This window comes from Rhamphochromis sp. 'chilingali', assembly GCF_963969265.1.
Source record: "Rhamphochromis sp. 'chilingali' genome assembly, chromosome: 11".
Classification (NCBI taxonomy): domain Eukaryota; kingdom Metazoa; phylum Chordata; class Actinopteri; order Cichliformes; family Cichlidae; genus Rhamphochromis; species Rhamphochromis sp. 'chilingali'.
Window position 1 is genome coordinate 23,016,937 of NC_137938.1, and position 15,984 is coordinate 23,032,920.

A 15,984-nucleotide genomic window follows, 5' to 3' on the forward strand; every position below is an offset into this window, starting at 1 on the left:
ATCATCTCTGAGGCCCTTTTTTGTTTGTAGTTTGGATGGACAGGCTGAAAAATAAGGTAAGACAGAAGTCTCTGTGGACTGATGTTTGCAGGCAACACTGTGGTTTATAGAGCATGGAGCAGGGGAAAGAGAGTCTAGAGTGGTGCAAGTGTGCTCTGGAGAAAAGAGGAATGAAAGCCAGTAGAAACAAGACAAAATAGATGTGTGTGGATGAGAGGGCAATAGAAGGAAAGATGATGCTGCAAGGAGCAGAGGTAGTCAAGGTGGTGACTTGGTGAATTGAAATACATGGGATCAATGATTCAAAGCCACAGACAGTGCACAAGAGAGGTGAAGAATAGCATGCAGAGAGGATGGAGTGAGGGGAGATGAGTCTCTGGGGTGATTTGTGACAGAAGGACAGCAGCAAGAGTGAAAGGGAAGGTTTAGAAGATAGTAATGAGACTGATGGCAAAGCAAACATAAAGACAAACTAAAACATACAAAATCTCATTTACTTAGTGCAATATATATTCCTATGCAATACACATTTCAATGTGGAGTAAATATCTAAATGACTGTGCAATATTTTTCTCATACTACACTGGAATTTGGGAACTACCGTCTCATAGCTGAAACTAATTTACATGTTACTTCTTTTCTATATATATATTTTTTAAACAAACACAACAACAACAAACAAAAACCTTAGTGTGCACTGTTTTATACACCATAAAGAGATATATATTTATAGAGTATTTATTTGACTTTGACTCTAATCTCTAAGAGTTACCTAGACCTTAGTGTATGTCTCCAAATTGCAAATACACATTTTTATCTTTATCTCTTATGATGTATGGTAGCAGTGACAAAAAGACAGCTGGAGGTGGGAGAGTTGCAGATGCTCAGATTTTCACTGAAGAATGAAAAAGATCAGAAATGAGTATATAAACAGGAAAGCTCAGGTTGAGCAGGTGGAGACAACGTTAGAGAGACAAGGCTGAGATGGTTCGAACATGTGCAGAGGAGGGATATACTGGACAAAGGATGCAGAGTATGAAGCTGCCAGGCAGGAGGAAAAGAGGAAGACCTCAAGATTGGTGGATGTAGTGAAGGAGTACACGCAGAGGGTTGATGTGACAGAGGAGGATGCTAAGGATAGGTTGAGATGGAGACAGATGATCTGCAGAGGTGATCCCTAAAGAAGAACACGAAGTATATTGCATGAGCAAAGACATTTAGCTGATTAATTTCTCATCATGAATATTCATCACGAGCCTTGTAACTTTTTTTGTTTAATCTCCAGGCAACTAATCTGATGGTTAACTGAGATTACTGTACCGTTGCTGTTAATCTTACCTAAATCCGGAGAACAGGGATATATCTAATGCTTTAAAGATCACTGTCTTTACCCTTTATAATGTATTAAACAGTCATAATAACTGTACCGTAATTATCAGAGGCCAAACGCCAAAGTCTGATAAACTCCATTTTCCTCATTTGTTGTCGCCTCGCCTCGTGCGGTCTGATTGGCTAAACCACCGCGTCACGTCACTTCCTTTGTGTGCAGCATGATGGCGGTGTCCATGACAGGTCTGGCACATTGACATCGGCTCGGTTTGTGCAGTATTTACTTTCCGTGACCGGAGTCTGGGGAGCCTTTTCAGCAGATGACGTTTGTCGAAATCTTCCTCACTGAACATTTAATGAAGTGAGTCGCAGGTGAGCAGCTTTCAGCGTCCGCGCGGCTCTGGGTTCGTTCCCGTTACTTATTACATACGTGTCTGCAGGACGACACAGCTAGCTGTTAGCTAACTGTTTATGCAAGGTTACAGGACACTGGTGTGTGTTTATATATCCTGGCGTTTTGAATTGTTTCTCTCTGTCCACCCTGTTTCAGGTCATGGCTCTTCACAGATTGTCCTCAAGGCTACGGCCAACGGTGAGGATAGGCTTTAGAAGCTGCTTCTTCGTAACCTGGACAGTACTTAAATATTTCACTTTATTGTCAAAACTGTCAGGTCAAAAATGTTTTTACTAACAGCTGTTGTGGCAAAATGTTGCAGGTAACCCACGTAAGGTCCCTTCACAGCGGTGGACGCAGGCAGCAGCAGGAGGCTGTGGCTGTAGACTCGGAACCGGAACCTTTCTCAGTCTTCAGGACACCGGAGAGCGACCCGGTAAGCAAGACATGAGGCAAAGCTGGATTCATACTCGTGTTGTTGGGATAAGTGTTGAATCATTAGTCTATTAAACATGTACCTGCCCAACATTAACTTAACAAAGAAAAGCAAAACAGATGAACAAACCACCACTGCCGTTCAACACACTGAAGGGAAAATTATTTAAACACAAATCTTTATTTTAAAATTTTTTTAAGACTAAAAATCAGCTATAGCAAACAAAAGGTCCAAACTTACCAAAATGAAAAAACAAACAAAAAGAAAACGCATTATCTTCTATTTCAGGTCAAAAGCCACATGTTAGACTTTACATTTATTAGTGTTTGTTCCTTTTTTTCCTTTTTTTTTTACTATAAGTTGTTATTTTTCTGAATAGAGGAAATTGTGTTTGATCTAGCTGAATTTCTTTTACGTTCAGGTTATGTTGCATAAATGTGTTGCCTTGAAAAGCGACGCACTCACAGAATTTGGTGTCTGTTCAAAAGATTTGTCAGTGAGCATTGTCAGTCTTCATTTTACGGTGTTTCATTCTTTCTTCTGCTGTCCTGAAGATTTTTGTTTGTGCTGCATGAACTGCATGAGAACTCGTTCGTGACCATTACAGCCAGATTGAGATTTATACGGTGAAAATGGTTACAGGATGGTGGATAAAATGTTGTTATATAGAGGACGAGTATATATTTCTGTTTAGGGCAATCTGAGGGTTGCTGAGCAACTGACAAAGATCCAATTTAAAAACATTTTGTTGCAGCTTTTATAGAAATGCGACTGCATTGCTTATTCTTAAATCAGATATTTGGAATTTGTTGTCCCTTTAATTGAAATGACTGAAAAAAGCTTATGAGTTTGACCTGCGTTTCCTTCCAGGCATGTCATTCAGAGACGCACATCGGACAGTACTACACTCTGCCCTCTGCACATATCCGCACGCTGTTCCCTTCAGGCCTCCCTTGGCGCTATCAGCAACAGGTAAGTTCATCCTTGGATGTGAGATCTGCATAGAAAAGTTACAAATGTGACCTTGTTTGTAGATTACAGTGTAGTTTTTCTTAAATGATTTAAGCAGCACTGATAAATTCTTCTCCATGGTTTTAGGTGAAGACATTTAACGAAGCTTGCATCATGGTGAGGCAGCCAAGCCTTGAGGTCATCTCTTACCTGAAAAAAACAGACTACAGCAAACCTGCTCTGCGATATTTATTTTGTATCCTTCAGAAACACACCTGCGCTGCCGCTTACAGAAAAGTGAACGCACTCTAGCTCTTGATCCTGATTAAAGCAGTCGTTGTCCTTATCAAGGTGTTCAGATGGGCAGAAGGGTACTGGGAAGACGATTTCTCTCTGTCACGCTGTCCACTTCTGCTACACACAGGGATGGCTGGTGCTTCATATTCCTGATGGTGAGACAGACACACCGGCTAAATGTCTGATTAGTAAACAGTAAGAAAGTGTTTGGGATGCGCTGATTCAATGGCCTGTTATGTGGCTCGTTGACTGGCATCAACCTGTCAGCAAATAAAATGACCTTTAGTGATGTTTTTCTGTTGTATGCGATCAACTTTCAACCACCCTGCTTGCAAATCCAATGATAAATGTATTAGTCGTTCAGAAAGAGTGTGGTGTCGGTTTAAAGGTCTTTAAACCTATTTATTTATTTTTAATGATGAATATATTATTTCACAATCGCTGCATCTCCTTCGTGAGAAGTTAACGATCAGTATCTTCTTTGCTCGCGCAGCTCATCAATGGGTGAAGAACTGTAAGGAGCTGCTGCCTTCATCCTATAACGCGTCTCGCTTTGATCAGCCATTACAAGCCACGACATGGTTACGCAACTTCAGGCTCACCAACGAACGCTTCCTTTCAAAGGTAACAATATGGACACAGTAATACGCAGTATTTAGAGTACTTTGAGTATTCAAAGTGAGATAAAGGCTTATCAATAAGCTGGACAAGTACTGGCTTTGATGTAGTTTAGGACTAACTTAAGTTATTAAATGACACCATTTAAATCTACCCGTCTTTACCCCGGAAAATGGTATGTTTGACATGGAGACACAGGTTCCTGTAGCATGTAAATTTCAGCGATGGTCTTCATCCAAACTTGTGTAACATTTTAAAGAAAAAATGTTCCACCAATAGCACACCTGGTTGAGCAGACGACCCGTGTGCCATAAACTGTGATCATTATTGATCCAGTAGTTTGGATCCCAGTCCACTTCATTCACTTCCAGCCACTCGCCCTCTTTCTGTCCCTACTTTAATGGCTAATCTATACTGTCCTTTCTACTAAATGCACCCCCCTAGAAAAAAAATGTCTATAAATAGTAAATATATGTACCCATATGTAACCACCAAACTTGAAAATTACTATAACTGGCTTAAATTTTCCTTCGTTAGATTCCGTCTTCAAGTCTTCTCCTTATGCACGTCCAGACCACTTCCATTTTTACGATGTTCTGTTCTGACTACTTGTACTTATGAATCTGTGATTTCACCATGGCAGGAAGTTTCTGTCTACACTAACACAATCTTGGCTCCTCATCTACCCTACACACCAGATCTGTTCTCCTCTGACTTTCACTTCTTTCTCAAAATAAAACCCTAAGGTTGCCATTTGAACACACTGGAGGAGATTCAGTATATATTGCAGGTGCACATATGCAAGTGGGCATAAAAGTAGTTCAAGGTAGCAAATCTAAAACTATGAGAAACATTGAAAGGGTTGGGTAAAAGTCTGGTGAGGAATTCAAATAGAAATGATGAGAGTTTAATGTTTCTGTTTCTTTGCCAGATAAAGACAAAGCATCGCTACATGTGGACAAAGAGAGAGTTCACCGAGGAGGGAAGTCTGCTAGGAGAGCTGGTGGATCAGGTGAGTCCTCCCTCTGTACAAATAAGTGGGAGTTCTGTTGTTTAGAGGATTTGTGTTTACCCTCCAAAACATTTTCATCATCCTGTTACTGATTCTTTTGTCCTGCCTGACTGATTCCCAACACACAGGTCATTAAAGTTTCATCTTTCACCTTGCCTGTGCTTGCTGGAGATCAATAGCGAATGAACTGAGCACTGATGGATCAGAACAATACTTTTGCACCATGCATGCTGACAAATGCTGCAGGAATTTATATGCAGCTTGTCAATTTCCCACTTGTATCAGTTGTCTCATTATTCCCATTTCTTTAAAAGATGGTGCATATATATATATATATATATATATATATATATATATATATATATATATATATATATATATATATTTTTTTTTTTTCTTCTTTTTTTTTTTTTTTTTTTTTCTTTAAATGTAGGGGTAAGCTTGTCATATATATGGATAAAGCTTATATTAAGCAATTATCCTACAACAGCGAGTAGACAGACGGGTAGCCAGGTTTTTTTTCCTTTCTTCTTTTGGCTTCTGTATCAAACAGCTGGATGTTTACAGGCTTCCCCGTCCCACCCACACGCTACAATAACTCAGATTTTCTTCTGCTGCAGAGTTACTGTTATTTATATTCTTGATTTTGCTTCCATAACAAATGGTATTGCATCACTCTAGGGTATATCTCGTGTGAAGAGCAGCAGTGATGTTGTGGGGGCGGTGATGAAGGAGCTGAGGCTGCAAAGCGGGCAACCGGGTTCAGACTTCCACTTGGCCGTGGCAGTGGATGGTGTCAATGGCCTGTGGGGAAGATCCACCATCAAGAAGGAGGATAAGAGTGCTGTGAGAAGACACATATAGAGTCCTGTTATTCCTCAAAGATGTTTTCAGGCTTCTTCTACGTTTGCCACAGATGGAAAATCTCATGCGTCTCACTTTCTCACTGTTATCAGGTCGATCCAGAGGAGCTCACTTTGATTTATAACCTGAGGAAGCTCATGAGGAACGACTGGGTGAGAAGAGCACAAGGTGTTTACGAGAATATTACGTTGAAGAGATTTTCCATTAACGCTCTCTCTCTCTCTCGTTTTAGACTGGAGGCGCCATTATCGCCACTCTGTCCCAGACGGGATCGCTCTACACCCCCAAATCTGCCTACTTGCCTCAAGAGCTGCTCGGAGAGGTTAGAGGTCATTTGATTGTGCTTTATTATCTGTAGCACTCGCCCTCAAGCAGTGACGGCAGATTAGTCTTTGCTTGTCATTTTCAGTTTCGGCTATTAGTCAGGAAATTGCAGACTGAGCAACATTTTGTTGTCTGTGAGCATCAAATCATGCTGCATAACCAGCAATATTGTCAGAAAACAGATTTCTTGTGACATTTGTCAACAAAGGATGAATCTTATTCTTTGTTTAGTGCATACACGCCCTCTTTCTTTAGTAAGCTGGCTCTTCTATGCAGCAGCATGAATGTGAATGCTTCTGTTACTGTTCCCATTCTGCTCGCTGGGTTCAGTTTTGCAGTTATACAGCGTGACTGTGCCAATGCAGTCCGTTCTGTTCATCACAGCCATATTTGTCTGAGGTATGCGTGTCACAAGATTCATTTGCAGATGGACCGATAAATCCATCTCTGTCGCCCACTTCTTACTTTGGATAACGATTAAACAATAAAACTCAAAGCAGGCTCGTAAAACATTCTGATCCCCCCCCCCCATTAAAAAGTGTTGGTGATGTAAGTTCACACTGTGTGGGCTTGACCTGAACTTTTTCTTTTCTTTTAAATGCATTAATTCATATTTAGAAATGTGCATTATTGATTTTTTTCCCCTTTAGTGCATCTATCTTATGTAAAGACTGATATTTGTTAGAGCCTGCAGTGCATGTTTTGCATTTTTATGATGATTCATACGTTCTCTATTTTTCTATTGTAAGTTATTGTCAGTATGTAAGTGATCATCAGCTGTATTGAAAGGCTTTAAACATGGTTGAAAGTGAGATTTGATGTTTTGTGTTCTGTTTGTGTTTTCATCATCAGAGGGGGTTTGACAGCATGGATCCATTCATTCCAGTTTCTGTGCCCAACTACAGCGAGAAGGAGTTTGAGAGCTGTTGCCTCTACTATATGGACCGCCACTGGCTGCAGCACCCACAGAGTGAGCGAGGATGGTGATGGTGACACTAATAACACGTAATTTAGGCTGTGTTTCTAATATTTTAATTTTTTTCCTCTAATCAGGTCGAACTGAGGAAGGGAAAAAAGAACTCGTCTTCTTGAGCAACAAGAATCCATCAATGTTGGACAGAATTTGTGGCTTCTTATGAGGATGCAAACAGATTAAAATCTCTCTCACACACACACACACACACACACACACACACACACACACACACACACACACACACACAGTATCGGTCTACTAGAAATACAAGAACATACATGTGTCCATGTCTGTAATATGTATACTGTTGTAAACTATGATGCATGCGTGCTACTTTGATAATAAAATGTTAAAATAAAGAAAATAGTGCTTTTGGTTTTGTCAGCACTTTGATCTTATGTGGTCCGAAATCCTCAATTTCTGTCAGTGTAAATAGTTTAACTACACATTTAATCAATTAGATATCTTAATATAGGATACTGTAATGTGTAAAATTACAGAAATCTAAGTTTAATTACTTTGGTATATTGTGAGTGGCCATGGGGAAGGTGTTAGGAAAAGCTTTAAAATTGGATGCAGTTAAAAGTCCAGTCTTTCTCAGGGTGATTCTGGCCCCCAGGACTTTTGTTCCACACCCCGGAGTTTGGGTTTCAGGTACAGTCAGAAACACACTTTTCAAAAACCAGGACCAAAGTCCAGGTGGATCTGCTATACCGAGCAGGATTACTGGATTCACACAGGCATAGGAAAGGGTTGCTGATCACCATATGCTGGGAAAAAGTGTGTATTCCCCAATACCAACCAGCTAGCAAATAGAAAATTGTAATTTCAGTCATTAAGTGTCTACACCTATATATCTCTGAGATTTACTTAATGAGGTAAATTCTACAAGAGAATATAGCAGCCTCTCTGAACATTTGATAAATGGCAGTCATCAGGACTTTATGACTAGTTGATAAATAATTCACTGGGGTTGAATTTCACAAATTTTAATTAATAATTTTAAAAACTGTAACCAAACATCACTGGCTTACTTTTATGGTCCACAGTTGTTTGTTGATTTATTATGATCTACTACGAATGTCGGTGAATAAAAGCAAGCTGGTTCAAAATGCAGTACTAGTAAATTTACTACTAGTCTAGTTTCATACATTCACCAGCTTGGAGACCACGTGTCCCATTTCCTGTTGGCCTGCACTGCATTTTTATCCCTCGTGCCCTTGTCCCACATATTACGACAATGTCCCACATTTTAATTGGCTCAGGTTTCCAAACGTGAAGTCATGTCTCACAACACACGTGTGACACAAAAAGAATCACGCAGACCTAGAGATGCATCCTCCCCGAAACCCAGATATGATAACCAAATGGAAAAGCCGCTGAAAAGCTAGCGTAACAGAAAAAGACATTACAATACAGAAATGGAGGAAGAACTTGACATTTATGCGTAAAGCCTATTTGATCAGTGAAGAAATCGGAAAAAGTCGTTCAAATAAAATAGCTTTTATTCCTTACAAGATGTTAGTAACAGCAGTAATCTGTTGTTATTTATTTATTTATTTATTTTAAATTGTTTTTTTCAAAGCTTTCAGGTTCATAATTTCTCAAATATAGCGCATTGAGGTAGCTTGCTGTGAATTGGGGCTATATAAATTAAAATCAGCTGAACTGAAAACCTTTCTGAGGTTATTAATATATTTACAAAATATTTAAAAATATTTATTTTTGTAATTTTCCGTATATTGTTCTATTGCCCAATCGTGCAGTTACGTAATTGGCTTAGTATTTTCTTCCTTTGCACTTCTTGCTCTCTATGTTGCAATAAAGTTGATCTAAAAAAAAAGTGGGGAAAAAATGAAGGTATAGCACCACCTGGCTGCCGATGCGGAATATTGCATAGTTGTTCACGTGATCATATGTAACGTCACATGACTGGCTAATAGGGAGGAAGTGGGGAAAGTTGTTTGGGATGACATTTGATCAAATTGGAGAAACGTGAGGAGGACTGACCTTTCTAGTAACTCTGTAGGACATGAGGTAAACTGCAGGAGCGTCTAAGGTGAGCACATCTTCTTCTACGTTTACAAAGTGCGCCGTATGACAAGGATATTAGTAAAAGCACGCACCTCTGTCTGATACGTGTGTTTTTCTAAATAAAAACTCGCACTTCTATGTTTAAAACTACTCTGTTTGTAGATAAAATGGCCCTTTCATCTCTGTCATCTGTCCTGTGGGCGCTCCTTTTCGTGGCAGCACAAGTGATCCTCTCTGCAGGTAACCAGGAAAACACACACACACACACACACACACACACACACAGACAGCTTGTGTGTCTTTTATTACTGCAGAAGAATAATTGTTAACTAGATTTATTCTTCTCCCAGGTTACAATAAATGTGTTGCCAGAAACTTTGGCTATGACTCTGTGGTGTGTGAATGTAATTCGACATATTGTGACAGCATTGGATCTGTCAGCCTACCTCCACTGGGCCAGTTCTCGTCCTACCTGAGCAACATTGCGGGCAGCAGACTGGAGGCCAGTCAGGGTGAAGTTCGGGCTAACAGCACTGGAGAAAGTGGGTAGAGGAGTGGCATTTTAAGATACCATCAGTGATGCTGGAGCAGGTGCAGAGCATTTCTGTCTGCTTTTGTGTTTCTTTCAGGGCTCAGGTTGACTATCGTTCCCTATCAGAAGTACCAGAAGACCAGGGGATTTGGAGGGGCGATGACAGATGCAGCAGCCATCAATATACTCTCTCTTTCTGCTGGTGCACAGGAACAGCTGCTGAGGCAGTACTTCTCCAGTGAAGGTACACTGCCACTGTACCGGGGAGACATAGCCTTACAGCCTACGAAAGGGCGATACAAAGTCAGGCAGTAAAATAATACTAATAGGTATAAGAAGGGTAACAGAAACGAGGAGATGTTAGACAGTTTGGGGTATTAAAAGGCACTTTTTTTAACTTGCATCAGCAGCATGATGATCATCAAAACATGTCATAGCCCAGTATCAGCACCAGTTATAATTGACTGAGTGATTAAAAAATAAAATTATTCCCCAATGATATACACAGATGTAACAAATATATGCAGAATAACTAGAAAAGGGTTTTGTGTCTAATTGTGTCTCCTTTTTTATTTTCTCTATACATTTACTGTTACACTGTTACAATGGTAGTACGACATCAGTGAGACAGCATGTCCCCAGTGATCTGAAGGGTACTTAGCACAGCAAACCCACTCACCTGCTGTTTAGACCTGGTGTGTATGAAGGGCAGCCAATCAGAAGAAAGTGTCATTAAAGAATGGGGCAAGGGAGCTAAAAAAAAAAGCTTGTTTCACAGTGGATGAAACTGCACCCAGGCCCAGTAAAATGCAAGTGTGGTGAACTGTAACGCAAAGCTGTTCTAGTAGAGTCAAAGTTTAAAGCTATAGAGCTGGAAATTAGTATTAGGGCTCTCTATAAAGTAGAGTCTCATCTAATTCAGTTACAGTTTGGTTAGAAATATAAAACCTGAGGACATGAAGAACAAAAAACGGTGCACATCCTGCCAAGCCCTGATCATTGACATCACTGGCCTGAGGCAAGTAATAGATGGTGCCATGATTACAGGATTATTGACACTTGTAGATGTCTTAGAGCAGCCAAAAAGGAAGAAAAAAAGCAGATCAAAACCAACAGTCATTCAACACAATTACCTTCATTCAGGAAGGAAAAAACGATTTTAACCAAAAATGGCCTTAGTTCAATTATTTTCCACTTCCCAGATGTCCTGCTTCCCTCCTAAGCTGAGGCCAGATGTGTTTATCTGGTTAACTGAAAGGAGGAAATCATTTTAGTGAAGCTGACTGCACTGTGGGAAAGCGGTCGACCAGTAAACACCAACAGCTGCCTGGCAAATGTACGGACAAAAAGGGTGGTACGTGGGTTTTTTGTTTTCTTTTCTTCTCCATTGGAAGTGGGCTGTCTGGGATTCCCCTCTCTGTGTGGAGGCTGCTCACTAGGACGAGAGTACAATGGCGTAGGTCGGCAGAAAACGCTGAAAGAGCCTTCTCCTGGTGAGGAGGTTGAAAGACTGTGAAAGTTGAGCACACCTGCAGAGTTCTTTTCTTGCCCAAAAACTACAACTACAGCCATGACTCAGCTACTATGAAGGGCATCCTGCCAGAACAGCTTCCTTGGACGTTGTTATTGATGCCTCAGATTTCTGGAAATCTATTGCATGGCTTGTTCACCAGTCTTCTAAAACATATTCTTTAAAGAGTTTTTACACCGTGGAATAAAATGCTATAATTGTTGAGTAATAATACTGATTTATCCCCCAGCTTTGGTTGTGTTGATGTGTTTTGTGGCAGGTATCGGCTACAGTGTAGTGCGTGTCCCCATGGCCAGCTGTGACTTCTCCACACGTCTGTACACCTATGCTGACACACCTGGAGACTATGATCTGCACAATTTCACTCTGGCCCCAGAAGACATCAACATGAAGGTGTCTGTGTTTTGTCTCGCACGCTGACACGGCCGTTGTCGCCCATGTCTCATCTTACCTCCTTTGTGTTCCAGATCCCTCTCTTGCAGCGTGCGCAGGCCTTGTCTCCTCGTCCTCTGTCTCTGCTGGCCAGTGCCTGGAGTGCCCCCGCCTGGATGAAAACGAACGGTGCACTCACAGGAAAGGGCTCCCTGAAGGGCCAGCCAGGGGGCAAGGAGCATAAAACCTGGGCTCAGTACTATGTCAGGTGACTTCTGTGGCTTAAAATCAGATTGATATCAGATATTGGAGGAGCATGATTCAAGAGAAATGTATTCTGTTTGGTGCTTTAATCATTTCCTGTCAGGTTCCTGGAGGAATATGCTAAATATAACTTGACCTTCTGGGCACTGACGACAGGAAACGAGCCCTCTGCAGGAATGATGACAAACTACAGGTCTACTCAGATGCATTAAAAGTTTTTTTCATATAAAAAATGTTAAGCATTGAGCTGTGGATTCTAAATTTTGCAGCAGACTGACAAGCATATTTGTCTCACTGCAGTTTTCAAGCCCTGGGCTTCACTCCTGAGGAGCAGAGGGACTGGGTGTCTCTGGACCTGGGCCCTGCCCTGCACGCTTCGTCATACCCACACACACACATCCTCATACTGGATGACAGCCGCATTCTGCTGCCCCACTGGGCCAAAGTGGTGAGTCAGTAAACAGAAGGGTAGCAGGAAAGGTCATGGCAAACTTTATTTTACCTGAGGCAAATAAGAAATTAAAAATGAATCAGTTTTAGGAGAATAAATAATCCAAAACATCTTAACAAGATAACTTGAAAGCCTAATGTAGTGAAATACAAGAAGGGGAAGAGGGAATAAAGAACTTTTTTTGACTTCAAGTCTCACAAACTTGGTGTCCAAACTGTTCAGCAAAGGAAAAAATGTCAATCTGATAAGCTGTTGATAGAAATCAACCCAAAGAACGACGCTTGTCTTGCTATTTCACGACAGTTAAGAATCAGATGAAACCAGGCTAAAAGCAGATTAATGCAAATGTTCTGCAGTGGTTCAACAAATAAAGTCAAAACCACTAACACTGTAAGGCATCTTTCACAATTATGTTGAGTGAAGTGCATTATTTTTCCTTTTCAAGGTCTTGTTAATCACTGTTTCAACCATAATTTCCATTAACATGACTTGTGGAGGGATATTAAAGTATATATGGATGAATTAGCCACTTACAAACTCCAAAGACTGATTTACACCAAAAAATAGGGAAGTTGTTGGATCTGCAAAAGAAAAATGCAAGCAACAGGCAAAACTGTGGCCCTGTAGTCTAATTTAACCAAATAACTTATTAAAATCAGTATTTACCCATTATGCTATAATTAGCTTCCAGTTAGCCTATTGAAGCTAGGGGAAGGACTTTAAGAAAAAAAACTTGGTGTCACTCGATGAAAGTCCAGAGGAGAGTTTATAGTGGTAAAATGAGTCGTGACTGGAATTGGAATCACATAAAAGGACATTTACTTTACTCAGTGTCTACAGCGGCTGTGAGGAAACGTATATTTAAAGACTTTACTGAAACCTTTTGGGAGGAAATAAATCCAGTATTTTGTGTATACTTTTCTAGGACTGATCTGGAAAATTGTGGCGCTGTTACTTTAACCACGTGGAAAGTTTTATTCCTTATCTCTGCCAAGGAGGTTTGCACGTGTGTGTCATCTTTCTATCTGTGAAGTTATGAGTGAATTCTGATAAAATTGAATGATTTATTGATAAAATCGACAAAAAGTCTTAATGCTTAGAAACTATGATTCTTACAAGTATGGTGTATTGTCAACACACAGAAAGTACCATATAAGGATTTAAAATGTCACGTCACGTTTGACCTCTGACCTGACAACATACGCTTATAGGGATATGTGGGGATTCTAAATATGTTAATATATTACGACATTGTTATTTACTTTACAGTAAAAGCTTATAGCTTTTAAATAAATACCAATTTGAGTACATTTACAATGTTTTATGAATAAGTGTTTTTTTTTTTTAAAAACAAAGCAAAACTTTTTTCACTTGATATTTATTAGTGTACATTTAAACAAATGTACTAAACAATAAACAATCAAAATTATGTGAAGTATATTAAAATTAGCTATTGGTTTTAACTGCACTACAAAACTTCTTACATTTCAAAATAACAAAGAAAACAAAATGAATATGTAAAAATGCGAAAGGTTCCCCTTAATAGTAAATACTGTCCAGCGACTGAGCTGCCCTAGCAGAGGTTTGTGCTCTCTGAGTGCTTCTTGTTTTCGTTATTATTTTTTCCCTCTTGTCCCTCCAGGTCTTAAGTGATATTCATGCAGGAAGGTACATCCATGGTGTGGCAGTCCACTGGTACTTAGACAGCGTTGTGCCACCTGACATCAGCCTGGGAACCACCCATGACCTCTACCCGGAGTATTACCTGTTTGGCACAGAGGCCTGCGCTGGTTGGAACCCGCTAAACAAAGGAGTGATGCTGGGAAGCTGGGACAGAGCTGAACAGTATGCACATGACATTATAGAGGTAAGATCATATTATCTGATGCGTGGAGGTTTGTGCTTGTTCAGTCAGATCCACTGCAAAAAGAGAATTTGACAAGCTGTGAGCTGTTCCAGAAAGGTGAGTCACCTCCCTTCGTGCTGCAGTGCAGGTTGTGCACACACTCGAGAGACTGCAGGCCTGCAGGCCATCAAAGCAAGCTGGAACTGGTGTTTAGTTTCTTCTTTCTTCACTCTCTTTCAAGGGAAATTGGACTCCTTCCATTCTCTCTCTTTTGCATGGGTGAATTCAGGCTGCAGACGCTCTGAGAGTCCAGAGGAATTTGTTTATGTAGACGTGCAATCCCTGCGATAGTTAAACAAAATGCTAGTTCAGCAGGCTGACTAAATTACACATCTTACTACAAAACACAGAGGAGGTAGCAGATAGTAAACTGTGGGTGTTTTTCTCCACGGCAGGACTTGAATCATTATGTGGTCGGCTGGACTGATTGGAACCTGGCGCTGGACCCGAACGGTGGACCAAACTGGGTTAAAAACTTAGTGGACAGCCCTGTTATAGTGGATGCGACGCGTGATGTCTTCTACAAGCAGCCGTCTTTCTACAGCATGGCCCACTTCAGGTAGTCAGGATCTCTGCTCACACTGAATGCTACATTTCACCCGTTCCATTACTTCACTGAGATCTTCTTACATGATCTTTCTACACAGCAAGTTTCTGTGGGAGGGGTCTCAGAGAGTGGGGGTGTCTGCCAGTGGAGAGACACACCTGGAATTTTCTGCCTTCATCCGACCTGATGGCTCACTAGTGCTCATCATACTCAACAGGTAAGGCATATTTAATCTGTTGTAGGAAATGTGGCATGATGGGTAAACACTGAACTGTTTCTATGCTTTGTTTTTCTTTTTTAGATCATCATCAGACATCCTGTTTGAAGTCTGGGACCCTCCTGTGGGTTACATCCCCTCCACTGCTCCAGCTCATTCTCTGCTCACACTTGCTTGGAAAAGGCAGTGATCATTAAAGCAGTTTCTCAGACTGCATATTTGTTTCAGCTGAACCACATTAAAAGCATTTCTCTGCGAATTTGCACACAGGATGATCATAAAACCTCCTGATTTTAGGGCCTTAATTTTTGTTTAGCTCCTACCTCTGGACCAAGCAAGCAAGAGGAACCTCTGACATAAATGTAGGGCGATTGCATCACTTCAGCATTCCTTTTGGCAGTGTGAATACAAACAGGAAAAAAGCCCTTATAAGCCCCTAGTTCTTGAGAAAGATTTCAGTGTGGCTTTGGGAGTCTCCACAACTGTTTGGTCCAAAAACCCCTAATACAAAAGCTGTTTTATGTTTTAAGTTTCATCACACAGACATATTATTTTGTTTTGCTGTGATTTTTTTTTTTTTAAACATAACTTGAGTAATTCCTGTATTCATTTAAAATAACCACAGGAAACCAGACATTCAACACATTATTTCCCCTTTCAAATGTCTTGGGGGGGGAAAAATGATGCCTGAAAAGAATATACACATTAGCCTGTGCTACGTAATCACTGGTGCCTTGATTTCCTTTTAATAACATGCTTGACATGGCTCTGATCAAATCATGTAATGCACTGAATCTGTAAATAATTTAAGTTGTTGCTATTTAATCATATTTGCTAAATAAAACAATGTTTGAAATTTGGAGGAACAACTATTACATGGATTGTGAGCAATGAAAATGAAACAATGACTTTTTTTTTCAGTTTATTAA

At 40.4% G+C, this 15,984-nt stretch overlaps 2 protein-coding genes across 4 annotated transcripts; both read left to right on the forward strand.

Moving 5' to 3' along the window:
* Positions 1–1,533: 1,533 nt before the first annotated feature.
* Positions 1,534–7,448, forward strand: dap3 (death associated protein 3). 3 transcript variants are annotated; one of them, XM_080897307.1, is made up of 13 exons: positions 1,534–1,733; positions 1,880–1,921; positions 2,046–2,159; positions 3,030–3,131; positions 3,258–3,366; positions 3,470–3,562; positions 3,901–4,031; positions 4,957–5,037; positions 5,719–5,883; positions 5,994–6,053; positions 6,134–6,223; positions 7,078–7,195; positions 7,279–7,448. In XM_080897307.1, exons 2-13 carry the CDS (start codon positions 1,883–1,885, stop codon positions 7,362–7,364), a joined length of 1,188 nt encoding a protein of 395 aa, XP_080753433.1. In that variant the 5' UTR covers positions 1,534–1,733; positions 1,880–1,882; the 3' UTR covers positions 7,365–7,448. The 3 variants fall into 3 exon arrangements, with proteins under 3 accessions (XP_080753433.1, XP_080753431.1, XP_080753432.1); XM_080897305.1 differs by having other exon boundaries at positions 1,535–1,701; XM_080897306.1 differs by having other exon boundaries at positions 1,537–1,690.
* A 1,666-nt stretch (positions 7,449–9,114) lies between these two features.
* On the forward strand, positions 9,115–15,965 carry gba1 (glucosylceramidase beta 1). The gene is made up of 12 exons (XM_080895552.1): positions 9,115–9,260; positions 9,398–9,475; positions 9,586–9,777; positions 9,865–10,011; positions 11,558–11,691; positions 11,766–11,938; positions 12,038–12,127; positions 12,235–12,382; positions 14,028–14,252; positions 14,687–14,850; positions 14,939–15,055; positions 15,140–15,965. The coding sequence occupies exons 2-12, from the start codon at positions 9,403–9,405 to the stop codon at positions 15,243–15,245; spliced, it is 1,569 nt and encodes a 522-aa protein (XP_080751678.1). The 5' UTR covers positions 9,115–9,260; positions 9,398–9,402; the 3' UTR covers positions 15,246–15,965.
* Positions 15,966–15,984: the final 19 nt, after the last annotated feature.

Coding starts and splice junctions, on each gene's coding strand:
- gba1 (XM_080895552.1), top strand. CDS start 9,403: ATGGCCCTTTCATCTCTGTCATCTGTCCTGTGGGCGCTCCTTTTCGTG. Junction 12,383..14,027: donor TGCCCCACTGGGCCAAAGTG/GTGAGTCAGTAA, acceptor TTGTCCCTCCAG/GTCTTAAGTGATATTCATGC. Junction 15,056..15,139: donor GTGCTCATCATACTCAACAG/GTAAGGCATATT, acceptor TTTCTTTTTTAG/ATCATCATCAGACATCCTGT.
- dap3 (XM_080897307.1), top strand. CDS start 1,883: ATGGCTCTTCACAGATTGTCCTCAAGGCTACGGCCAACG. Junction 3,563..3,900: donor GGTGCTTCATATTCCTGATG/GTGAGACAGACA, acceptor TTGCTCGCGCAG/CTCATCAATGGGTGAAGAAC. Junction 4,032..4,956: donor ACGAACGCTTCCTTTCAAAG/GTAACAATATGG, acceptor TTTCTTTGCCAG/ATAAAGACAAAGCATCGCTA.